Source organism: Arvicola amphibius, chromosome 8, assembly GCF_903992535.2.
Source record: "Arvicola amphibius chromosome 8, mArvAmp1.2, whole genome shotgun sequence".
Taxonomy (NCBI): Eukaryota; Metazoa; Chordata; class Mammalia; order Rodentia; family Cricetidae; genus Arvicola; species Arvicola amphibius.
Window position 1 is genome coordinate 80,766,782 of NC_052054.1, and position 11,786 is coordinate 80,778,567.

The following is an 11,786-nucleotide window of genomic DNA, read 5'->3' on the forward strand; positions in this document are numbered from 1 at the left end:
GTAAATTAATTGAATCTACTTTTAAACTAAAAAAAGCAATTACTAGTCTTAAATATTTTATGTTGGTATAGATCTTTGTATACTGATACAAATTTAAAGTTATTTTTGTTAGAACATACTGTATATATTTTCTACTGTTGTTTTAGGTATTGTACTGCAGTTCATTTTAAAATATAAGTTCTAGCCCTTAAAGACTATTATTACAAACTGTTTAGGATAATTTTAAAAATGTAGATTACTAGTTAGTCATCTATAACAATAAAACTTATAGTCATGTAGATATGTTTTCAAGAGATAATTTTTTTGTTTTTTGTTGTTTTTCTTTTCTTTTTTTGATTTTTTTCTTCAAGACAGGGTTTCTCTGTGTCACTTTGTTGCCTGCCCTGGAACTAGCTCTTATAGACCAGGCTGGCCTCGAATTCACAGAGATCCTCCTGCCTCTGCCTCCCGAGTGCTGGGATTAAAGGTGTGCATAACCACCGCCTGGCCTGATAATTGTTCTTACTATATAGTTTTACTGTGTTAGACAGAGTAAAACTTTATTTTAGACAAAAATGGGGAAATGTTGTGGATAATCTTTTTGTACACTGTAAAGATGTATCTTTCCCAAGGCACTTTCTTTTTCATTATTTTTTATTTATTTTATGTGCTTTGGTGTTTTGCCTACATGTATGTTTGTTTGAAGGTGTTAGATCCCCTGGAACTGGAGGTACAGATAGTTGTGAGCTATCATATGGATACTGGGAATTGAACCCAGGTCCTCTGGAGCAGTGCTCTTAAACACTGAGCCATCTCTCCAGCCCACCAAGGTGTCTTTTTATTGGTTTAATAGAGAACTGAATGACCAACAGCTAGGCAGGAGAGGACAGGCAGGATTTCTTGGGAGTCAGGGGAAGATGAATCTAGGTGCAGAGAGATGCTAATGAGAGGCAGAGCAAGCCAGATACACAGAATGGAAGAGAGGTAAAAGCTACATGGCAGAATGTAGATTAATAAAAGCAGGTTAATCTGAATTATGAGAGCTAATTGGGAAAAGCCTAAGTCAAAGGCCAAGCTTTCATAATTAAGAAGTCTGTGTCTCTATTTGCAGGCTGGTAGTCCAAGACAGTCCAACAAGAAAGCTTACTACACAGGGCTACACAGTAAGGCCATATTTCAAAAACCCACACAAACAAAGAAAGTGGGGGGAGGTGAAGCTTGGTCCCTTGTCCATGGAGGGGTGGTTGAACTGCCAAAGAGGCTTTGGTTCTTTGGTCAAGGGGACTTCAGAACCTTGACCTCCTTTTTTTTAAATACATGTATTATTGTTGTTGTTGTTTTGGTTTTAAGAAAGGGTTTCTCTGTGTAGCCCTGGCTGTCCTAGCCCTCACTCTGTAGACCAGGCTGGCCTGAACTCAGAGATCTGCATGCCTCCCGAATGCTGGGATTAAAGGTGTGCCACCACCACCTGGCTGCATGTATTATTTGTATGTGAAGTGGCTGCCATGGCTGCCTGTGGAGGTGAGGACAACTTGCAGACTCAGCTGTCTCTTCCACCACGTGGGTCCGAAGGAGGGTCCCGCCCCTGCTCCCACCCAGCTCGGCCAGCAACACAGTGCAGACTCACCAGGAAGTCCTCCTGGCAGTACACTTTCTCACCCACGTTATAGAAGGCCTTCCCGCGGAGTCGTCTCCCTGGAGGGGAAGGGGTGGGGGGGGATGGAAGCTGACACAGGGAACAGAGCCTGGCTGAGTGTCAGCACTCACCGCCCACCAATGAGAAAATGAACTACGGACATCTCCAAACACCCTTCATCTGTTTGTGTGTGCTCCTTTATGTCAGAAGAGGGCGCCGGATCTCATCACAGATGGTTGTGAGCCACCATGTGGTTACTGGGAATTGAACTCAGGACCTCTGTAAGTGCAACAGACATGCTCGTAGCTGCTGAGCCATCTCTCCAGCCCCTTCTACACATCTCTTCAATGCTATGCTGCTGTTATAAACATGTCAAGCCAGAACAGTGTCTCATACCTGTAACCCAGCATCCCATAGGTGAAGGCAGGGCCCCAAAGGCTGAGGACAGCCTGGGCTATAAAGGAAATCCTGCCTCGAAATACCAAACAATAAAGTTAGGTGTGGTAGCACATGCCTGTAATCCCACTTGGGCTGTGGACGCAGGAGGAACCTCAAATTCAAGGTCATTCTTGGCTACAAAGCCTAGCTGGAGGCCAACCTGGCCTCTCTTAAGCAAAAACAATATTTCAGAAAAAAAACCCTACATGTATACTTTTTAAAAAGGCAGTATTTAAATCAATAATTATAACAGACCATCCTTTATATAATAGAGAAGGCAGAGGAATTACAGACTGTAAAGTGCCCACTGGCTGAATCACCTTAGTAATGGCTCTTAGGTCTGTCACCATTCTCCATTTTCCAGATTTCTTTTTAAGAACAAATACAGGAGAATTCCAATGGCTGGTCTATTCTTCGATATGTTGAGCATTTACCTGCTCCTGTACCAGCTGTTCTAAGGCCTGTGAATTTCCTGAAGTCAAAGGGCATTGTTCTACCCAGGCAGATTTGTCAGTGAAGCATTTTAAAGGTAGAGCTGTTGGGACTTTTGAAACATCAGCAGATGCTGTGCCCTGTTTCTGTACAACGTGAATGGCCAGTGACCGTTCTTTATAAGACCTTGTAATATTTTTCACAGAAACATATGTAATTTCATGGTTTCTTTCTGAGACTGGAAGTTTTCCTCTGTTGTAGCCATTCACGTACCCATAAATTCATTGCTATGTTAGCCACATGTGGCTTTAATTTTCTCTCTGTTTTTCTGGCCCTACACATTCAACCCATCTTATGCTCCCCCTTCACCAGAGAAAAAGTTCTAATCCCTAAAAGTTGAACATTTACCTCCTGAAGAGGCCAATTTGGATGTCAAGATTCTGGTACAGTTATTGTTACGTCCTCCCTGTGTCTGTACGACCCTCAATTACAATGTCATTTGTTTTTCTGTTTAGTTTTGGTCTCTGATCATTCACAAAAGTCTGCCAAAACATTTATTTCATGGTTTCTCCTGAAATTTTTGTTTTCTCAAAAATTGACCCCTAGCATCCAGAGCAGTATGGTTTCTAGTATCTATTTTTTTAAATTGGGTTATACATCTTTTTCTGTTATCTTCCTTTTTCCCCTCTCCCTTTCTAGCCTCACCTGTGCCCCCCCCCACACACTCCCAATTTACTTAGGGGATCTTGTCTTTTTCTCTTTCCTATATAGATCCTTTTATGTCTCTCTTAGGGTCCCTATTTCTTTCTTTCTTTTTTTTTAAAGTTATGTATTTTCTATATATGAGTGCTCTATCTGCATGTACCAGAAGACGGCATCAGAGTCCACTATAGATGGTTGTTAGCCACCATGTGGGTCCTGGGAATTGATTTCAGGATTTCTGAAAGAGAATTCAGTAATCTTAACTACTGAGCCATCTCTCTAGCCCCCAATATGGTTTTTAAAAATAGGCATTAGGTCCTATAAATGTTCTGGGATGAAGTTTCCTTCAACCAAATTTGACATGGCCCTCTGAGAGAGGCCCCCAGGCATTTCCTGATGGCAAAGGGTTACCCTGTGTCCGTTGTTGATCTGCACACACTGGTCCTTGTTGGCCTTTGCCACATTTTCTGCCTACTCCAGAAGGCAGGGGCATTCTGTTTGGATTAGTCCTAGAAAAAACATTGCTTCTAAAAATGCCCAGCCTAGAAAAATCCCTTTTCAGATGACCTTGTTTACCACAATGAAAACATCTGACATTTTGTTTTTTTCTTCAACCTTCTGGAAATCACCTCTCCTATGCAAGTATCTTCAAGGTTATGATTTCAATACTGACTGTATCTCAGATCCATTCCTGTATGGGTACTGATGTATCAAACCGATAATATTTATAATGGCCAATACATAAATATCATCTAAGTTAATTATCCCCTCTAACTCTCTCTATCCTAACAGTGTTTCCCATTTTTAGATGTGGAAAAAACTCTCTCCCTTGTTAAAAAAAACAACTAATCACCCCTTTAAGAGTGCCCAATTTTCTTACCAAATCTGCTGATGATCACGGTAAAGTCTGGGGGCGGCTGCCTCTGCTTAGCATGTCTGAGCTAAACCGTGTACATCCTGGCTGAGAACAGCTGCCCTGACCCTGGGTCAGCAGAGGGGTTCCAGGGAAGGCCCACACTTGTGGGGAGAAAAGGAGTCAAGCCCCCAGTGATCTGCAAGGGAAAGGTGTGAAATCAGCCATGCGTGTGGCAGGAAGTGACAGCACAGAGCTACCGGAAGGCAGAGCTGGTTGGCGCTGAGGGGCTAAATCCAGAGGCATTTGGAGCCAAGTGCCTGTGGGGTGTGGGACTTGTGGACATTTGCTGTAGAAACTGCTATAGGAAAATCCAGACTTGCTCAGAGGACTTGGGGAAGAAAGGGAAAGCCAGACGGAGATGCGGTGACTCCCCAGCGAAACACAGTTCTAACCCATGAACATGACAACCTGTCTGTCTCTGTGATCCCATCTCAATCTGAGAGGTGAGTCCAGTGCTCCTAAGCGGATCCCCAACCCCCTGCCTTGCTCCTAGCAATGCTCCCACCATCCCTGAACTTTTTCCTTTCCCAACAGAACTAATTTCTACATCTATGTACATATAGGTCACCAAAATGGGGTGTCTCCAACAGGAACGTCTGTCCAGAACTCCAGACGCACACTCAATACCTTCACACAGAGTTCTCTAGAACAGCTCAGATTCAGCATGGCCCCAAACCTACTTCTTTTTTGTTGTTTGTTTGCTTTATTTTTTAAGACAGGGTTTCTCAGCATAGTCCTGGCTATTCTGCAGCTCACTCTGTAGGACAGCATTAGACTCAGAGATTCAACTGTTTTGGCTACTCAGTGCTGTAAGGTGTGTACCACCATTGCCTGGCCCAAACCTTCTTCGTAACATACTTTCTAAAAAAAATTATCCCGCCAACCTTGCCTCTTCATCTGACAGCATTTCCTTCCTTCCACTGACTCACGACTCTCCTTGGTTTGTAGGTATAAAAAGCTGGAGATGGCTCAGTGGCTAAGAGATTGGCTGCTTTTTCATGGGTTCCAGTTCGATTCCCAGCAAACACATGACAGCTCTATGGTCTATACCTTCAGTCTCCAGCTACCGAAGCCTTTTTCCGGTCTCTCGGGGAGCTGAACGTTACTTGCACAGACATACATTCGAACAAAACACACACACACAAACACACACACACACACACACAAATAAGAGTATCTTCAGCTCACCATGCCACCGGCGCCCTCAGAATCGAAGTCCCTGGGCTCATCCGCTCCGTCTCCCATCTCTCCAGAATCGCATCTTCACGCTTCTCAACACGTGGATCTTGCTGTAGAGAAAACTTCTCCAGCCTCCCTTACACTGGGTGACAGACCGGGACCTCCCCCAACCAGGCTGCCCAGCCCCTATCAGCCCGGTGAGGCTGAAAAGACCTGGGCAGGGGCTGTCGCTGACCTCAGATGAGCGCAGTGCAGTCTGCAAGCTCCGCCCGGGGCCACAGCACCATCCCTGGCCGAGTCAGTCAGGGCGGCCGCCACCTGTAGACTCGGAGCTGAGAGAAGCTGCTCTGGCTGGGACTCAGCGAAGTTCCGCTGCCCCGTGCCGGCCGGTCCCGCTGTCACCTATGCGGTGTATTCTCGAGTATCCTCGAGTCTCCCAGTTACTTAACCTAGAAGGCAGCACGAACTCAGACTCACAGATCGCCTACACTTAAACCTGGCACAAGCGATGCCGGAAGTGCCTCCTCTGACGCAAAGTGCTGAGGCTTCTGGGTAATGTAGTATCCTCAAGCCATGACCCTTCATGAGAGAACACCCTAAAGCTGGAACATGGGTATGCACAGACACTTGGCCAGCAGCCTCGCTGGTACCCCGAAGTTCTGGTCTCGCTCCTGCAACAGGGGACATCGTACTGTGATCGCCGTGGAAAGGACTGCAGCCAATCACAAAAGTGTAGCGAGTTCTTATTTCAGATATTCTCCAATGCTACAAAATCAGATTGCACAGGACCAGATTTGTCTGACCCAAGAATTGTGTTCACCTGACGACCTTTGAGTTAATAGTATTCCCTTATTTCTATTCAGATGTATGTGAACTGACCCTTTATAAAGTCAGTTGTGGGGCTGGTGAGATGGCTCAACAGATAAAAGGTACCTGCTCACTGCCCTGAAATTCTGAGTTCAAACTCTGGGACCTACAAGGCAGAAGGAGAGCACCTTTGACCTCTACACACACACACACACACACACACACACAAATGACAAAGTAAGGCGTGGTCCCAGAACCCTGAGACAGCTGGCCACATCCCAGCTGTGGTCGGGTTTTATAGATGGGACCCAGAGGCCTAGAGGAGCGTTTTAACTCACACACACTACAAATACACAATTGGCCATTGTCCCAAGCAGTGGGAAGAAGGCACAAATTTTGCTGTCTGGAGCCTGTGTGATCCTCAGCAGACACTCGGCCTCTCTGGCCCTTTACTGTTCCATGTTTCTGGGGAGTTCATTTGGGGATGTCATGTATATGCCCTATGGACCATGGCCCCTGAAAGTGACAGGCACTCTGGCTGTGGTGACTGTGGTCCCCTAATGTGTTCTGCAGGGGCATTTTTCAGAGCTGCAATTCAGTAGTGACTGTTCAAAGTACCACTGTTTGTCCCTGCCATGTCCCAACCCACTTAATGCACATCCCCAAATCCAAACAGTCCAGCCTCCCTGTGAATTGCAAGGCTTTTATTGTTGGAACCCTGTTTTTAGACACCTGGAGGGTACGGGTAGGGCTTGCCACATTTTTGCAGGTGAGCAGGCAAGTGGATTCCTTGAATCTTCTGGCAAAGATGGAATCAACAGAGAGGGTAAGCTTCTATTTTTGCCTGAAAAGAAAAAGGTGGCAAAGCTTCAGAGGTGAAGGGGATCTCAGCAATCATATATGCAACACCATTTCAGAGGGACCTGCCCTCTGCAATAGCTCCTGGGTCAGACTTAGCCCAGGGAGTCTCCTCTCCATTCTGTCTCCAACAAACCACATCAGGACAAGCTTTGTAAACAGCCTCCAATCCAGCCTGATGGAAGGGCCAACTGTCTTTGAGACACCATGGGCACATGTGGGGCAGAATGGAGAAGCAGCTGGGGAGGGTCTGGCAGGGCACTAGGTGAGCCTGAAGGCAGCTGTGGCCCCACAATGAACTGATTGCTGTCACATGATGACCTCAGAGACATGCAGCTGGGTTGTTGACAATCCCACCAGTTCTAGGGATAAGAGGGGAGTCAACCAGAATACTCCAGCTGAGTGTCCCATGCCTGGATTCTACACAGTGACCTCGGAGATCCAGAGGACAACAAAAAAGATGAGTGTTTGGGGGTGTGGTGGTAGACTTAAAAAGTTAGGATAAAAATTGCAGACTGGAGAAGGGGTGCCAGGCACAGATGTAGCTGGACTCGGGAGTCTAGGCCAGAGAGCCTGATGGAGGCCCAGTGGTACCGTGGGGGCAGGGATTCTGGGGAATCTGGTCTGGCTTGACTGAGATGAACAGCCAGTATCCTTCCTGCCCCTTCTCCTGATATCTTTCTGGATTCACAGAGAAGGTGCAGTGCTGGGGAATAATGCAAGCTCCATCCCTAAGCTGGGGTGGGCAGGGGACACAGGCTCCTGGGCCAGACACACAGAGAACTCACCACCAAACTCTGTGCATTCGCCTTGTCTTCCTCTGTGAGCTTGTTATCAGCACATATCTTCAGATTTTCAGCAACTTCCAATGTGGCAGAGTCATTCCTGTACTGGCTCACGAAATCCACATAGTCAGGCACAGATGGGCCAAGAAAAAGAGCAAGCTCCTCCTTCAAAGCAGGGCAAATGCCACAATCTGGAACACAAAGAAAAGGTGAAAGCCTTACATCAGAACACAGATGTCCTTCCTGGGGAGTGAGGGTGTGAGAGCCCTGGAGACCCTGCATCCCTGATACCAAAGCCTAGTACCGACTTTACCCTGAGGTCACCCACATCCTAGTACCCACTTCCCCCAGAGGTCAGGAGCAGGACAGCCCCAAACATCACGAGAACACCAGTGAGCTTCATGGTAATGGTGGCAGGTGCTCCTACCCAGCTTGGGCCCCTTTTGTAACTGCCCTGGGCTGCTCAGGAGGCAGGGAGGGGCTGGGTCTGAGCTCTCCAGGCCCCTCCCAGAACTCTGCTTGAACCTCCCTGGGGCTGTGTCAGGGGGAGATGTGTGTTTTGGCAGGAGAGTAAGATCCTGGTCAACAAAGGCCCAGGTTCAGCCTGATCCCCTTCTTAGTGCTCTGCTTAAGGTCACATGTCCTGTGAAGACCCAGGAAGTGATAAGCAGGGAGAAGACAAGGTCCCTCCATCTGGCCTCCAGAGTGAGCCTCTGTTACCCTGTCACACCAGGGAACAAATGTTTATTAAAAGCCTCCCTAGTAGTCAATGTCTAGGGTAGACCAGACTGCTGACCACTTGGGGACCCTGCTCTGACTGTGTCCGTCCCTGCCCCCGTCTTTCACTTGCTTTACGGCTCCACTGAAGCCGACTCTAACCCGAAGTCCTCCTGCTGTCAGAGTCATCTTCAACTGCGTCTTTTCGTTGTTTGTTGTTATTTTGTTTGTTTTGCTTGTTTTGTTTGATGTTAGGGTCTCTCTCTATACATAGCTCTGGCTGTCCTGGAAGTCACTCTTTAGACCAGGCTGGTCTTACACTAACAGAAATTCACTTGCCTCTGACTCCCGAGTGCTGGGATCAAAAGTATGCACTATCCAGCTAAACTTGACCTTTTACACCCTTTGCTGATGTTTCTGGTTTTTTGCAGACAGATTCTTGCCCAGGTTAGTTTTGAGTTCATAACCCTGAGAATGGAGTGTGCCTCTCTCTCTCTCTCTCTCTCTCTCTCTCTCTCTCGCTCTCGCTCTCTCTCTCTCTGTGTGTGTGTGTGTGTGTGTATGTGTGTGTGTGTGTATGTGTGTGTGTGTATGTGTGTGTGTTTGGTATGTGTGCGTATGGCGAATTCTGCTTTCCCTGGGCCTGGTAGGAAGCATTGTTAATATTCATTAACACTGCCTGATGTGGTGTCCAATACTTTCAATTCTAACACTCTGGATCCAGAGACAGTGGACAACCGTGAGTTGGAGGTCAGCCTCGTCCCCAAAGCGAGTTTCAGGCCAGCCAAAAACACACTTTAAGTTCATACTGCAAGTGGCTCGTGTTCATTTTCTCATAACTAAGCACAGACGCCTCATTTGGAACAATCTGACCCCCTAATTTGTCACGGCCTGATTTTCTTGATCCAGTTGCTCTGACTTTCCACCAGGAACCAAGCATGGCGGCCCTGATGGCAGCACCAGCCACTTTGAATACTCCCCAGATTCCTTGAGAAAACTAGAGGGCAATCTCAGCTGGTTAAGCCAGATTCTGAAGACACAGCCTAACTTCTGCTGGTTCAGAGGGTCTAGCAGATTTTCAGTATCACAGAATCAAAGATGACTCTTCAACAACTTCTACCTGAGTCAGACGGGAAGCACCCTGCGTCCCAGTGGCCCAGCAGAGGGGGCTGCTAAGAGGCAGGTTGTGGTAGGTAGTGCCCCTCTGGCCTATGAAGGGCAGAAGCCCAGACCCATTCACTGGGCAGGAACACATGTTCACACTCTCTCCACTGGGACTGACATTGTAGGCCACATGAAAGGTTTCTGTCTTTTTCCTTCCCTACTTTCAGCAGTGTGGGCTGAAGGGACAGTGACAGTGATGGAGAAGGGGACAGGGGAGCAAATGCAGAGGCAGGGGAATGACATTGAGTGGTCAGCAGGCAAGCACTTGATGTGTGCTAGCTGAGCATTTGACGGAGACAGGGCAGGAAAAGGAAGGGTCACAGCAAGAGAGGGCAGAGAGCAGAGTCTGAGGAAGGATCAAAGGGGACAGATCCAGAGGACAGAAACTTCAGGACCTGTTTGACAAAGAGGTGCATGGAGCTATGGCGTCTTTAGACACAAGAGCCCCACCAGGGCCAAGAGCCACAGCACTGGTGAGTGCCAAGGAGGTCTGACTTCCTGCCCATGAGGCCTGGGTCCCATGCTGGAGTGAGGCCCGTTCACTAGAGCGTTCCTCCTGCTGCTGCTCCCACCTGCTATCTGCTTCTGCTCCCTGCTGGGACACATGGAGGGCAATGAAAGCTGCCCAGTACAGCAGCTGGATTGTGCCCCTTCCTGCATCCATTTCTACCTTTGTGAGCAAAGGGATCCCAGACAGTTAACTGGGGACACACCTGCCTCAGCTTCCCAAAGTGGAGATTATATGTGGGAAGCACCAGTCTTCCCCTCATTTGTCTGGACTCTGCCAGTCCCCTGACCATTCTGTGTGCCCTGAAACTGGCACTCATCATTACCCTGGCCTGTTTGTCATCCGGAGCATCTCTGTACCAGGTATGGCATCACTTCCCCATAAGCATGACCCCAGGGAGAGTCCAGGCCTCAAATGCTCTGCCCTCATGTCTGATGTGCTCACCCTTCCCCTGGCTGGGAGATTTGATGCTTGATTCTCCAGACTGCATCCAAAACCACCAAATCAGAGGGACAGCCTGCTATGGTGTACACATGGCTAGGCTGCACCAAACCCTACCTTGCGGCTTGGTCCCAAGTGTGGCAGGTCAGAGGCAGTGCATGGTGTGTGGCTGTAAAGCATGTGCAGCCTCTGCTCTCCTACTATCTCCCACCAGCCCCACCTCCCCACCCCTCACGCTGCCCTTCTGCTCTGCACCAGGAACTCAGACAGGGCAAGGCACTGGGTGGATGTGGCTGCTCTGTCTTGACTTTCCAGACTCCAGACCACGAACCAAGTTAACTTCTTTCCCATATATGTATCCTGGGTGTTTTGTCACAGCAACGGAACACGGATTATACACCTCAGTGCACCTGGACCCCTCTTATCTAAGAACACACCAAACTTACCAGAGCACTGGGCTCTAAACCCTGTTGTCATTTCCCTAAGTCCCCTTTCATTGTCTGATTTTGGTGTCCCTTAGCTGTCTAAGGGCTCAGGAGAGCAAGGCATGTGCCACTCTATCCCAGGGACAGCACAAAGGAGATCATCAGAGATGCTGGGTAGGTGGGTCGAAGGTCTTGTTCACTTCTCTCAAGTCCATAAACAAGACCTTTCTTAAGACATGAAACCAACAGCCAGGCAGTGGTGATGCACACCTTCAATCCCAGCACGTGGGAGGGAGACAGGCAGAGCTCTGTTGAGTTCAAAGCCAGAATGGTCTACAGAGTGAATTCCAGGACAGCCAAGACTATTTCACTGAGAACCCCTATCTTGAAAAACCAAACCAAACCAAAACCAAAAATCCATGAAACGAACAGTATCTTCCCACATAGCCTAGGCTGGCTTCAAACTCTCAGCCTCCTGGCTCCACTTCCCTGTTTACATTTTACAAGTGCTTATAGAATTTGTCTGGTATTGATTTTTGAAAGGAAAGAATCTAAGTGTCTTGATAAGTCAGAACTAAGTAGTTCATGGCTCTCACTTTGTCTCCATCAGCGATGACAGATGAAGTTTGCCAAAGACTCAGAGAACCAAGAACCTTCTGACTTACTGGTTAGCTGAGACAAACAGGATTTGCATCCGGTAACTGTTTTGGAAAAGAGGTGCCAAGCGCCAAGGCCCACTTATGAGCTGTCTACTCTGTCCTGTGTTCCTTGTGCTTATGACCTTGCAGGTCCCGAGGGC

At 47.8% G+C, this 11,786-nt stretch overlaps 1 protein-coding gene and 1 long non-coding RNA gene across 3 annotated transcripts; both read right to left on the reverse strand.

Moving 5' to 3' along the window:
• Positions 1-1,606: 1,606 nt before the first annotated feature.
• Positions 1,607-5,791, reverse strand: LOC119821185. Of its 2 annotated transcripts, XR_005286587.2 has the most exons (3): positions 5,292-5,791; positions 4,068-4,239; positions 1,607-1,674 (listed from the first exon to the last, which is right to left on the reverse strand). It is a non-coding gene; the product is annotated as an uncharacterized LOC119821185 (long non-coding RNA). The 2 variants fall into 2 exon arrangements; XR_005286588.1 differs by lacking the exon at positions 4,068-4,239.
• A 1,296-nt stretch (positions 5,792-7,087) lies between these two features.
• LOC119821891 (major allergen I polypeptide chain 1-like) lies at positions 7,088-8,135 on the reverse strand. The gene is made up of 3 exons (XM_042055611.1): positions 8,075-8,135; positions 7,736-7,923; positions 7,088-7,309 (listed from the first exon to the last, which is right to left on the reverse strand). Exons 1-3 carry the CDS (start codon positions 8,133-8,135, stop codon positions 7,088-7,090), a joined length of 471 nt encoding a protein of 156 aa, XP_041911545.1.
• Between the last annotated feature and the right edge of the window lie 3,651 nt (positions 8,136-11,786).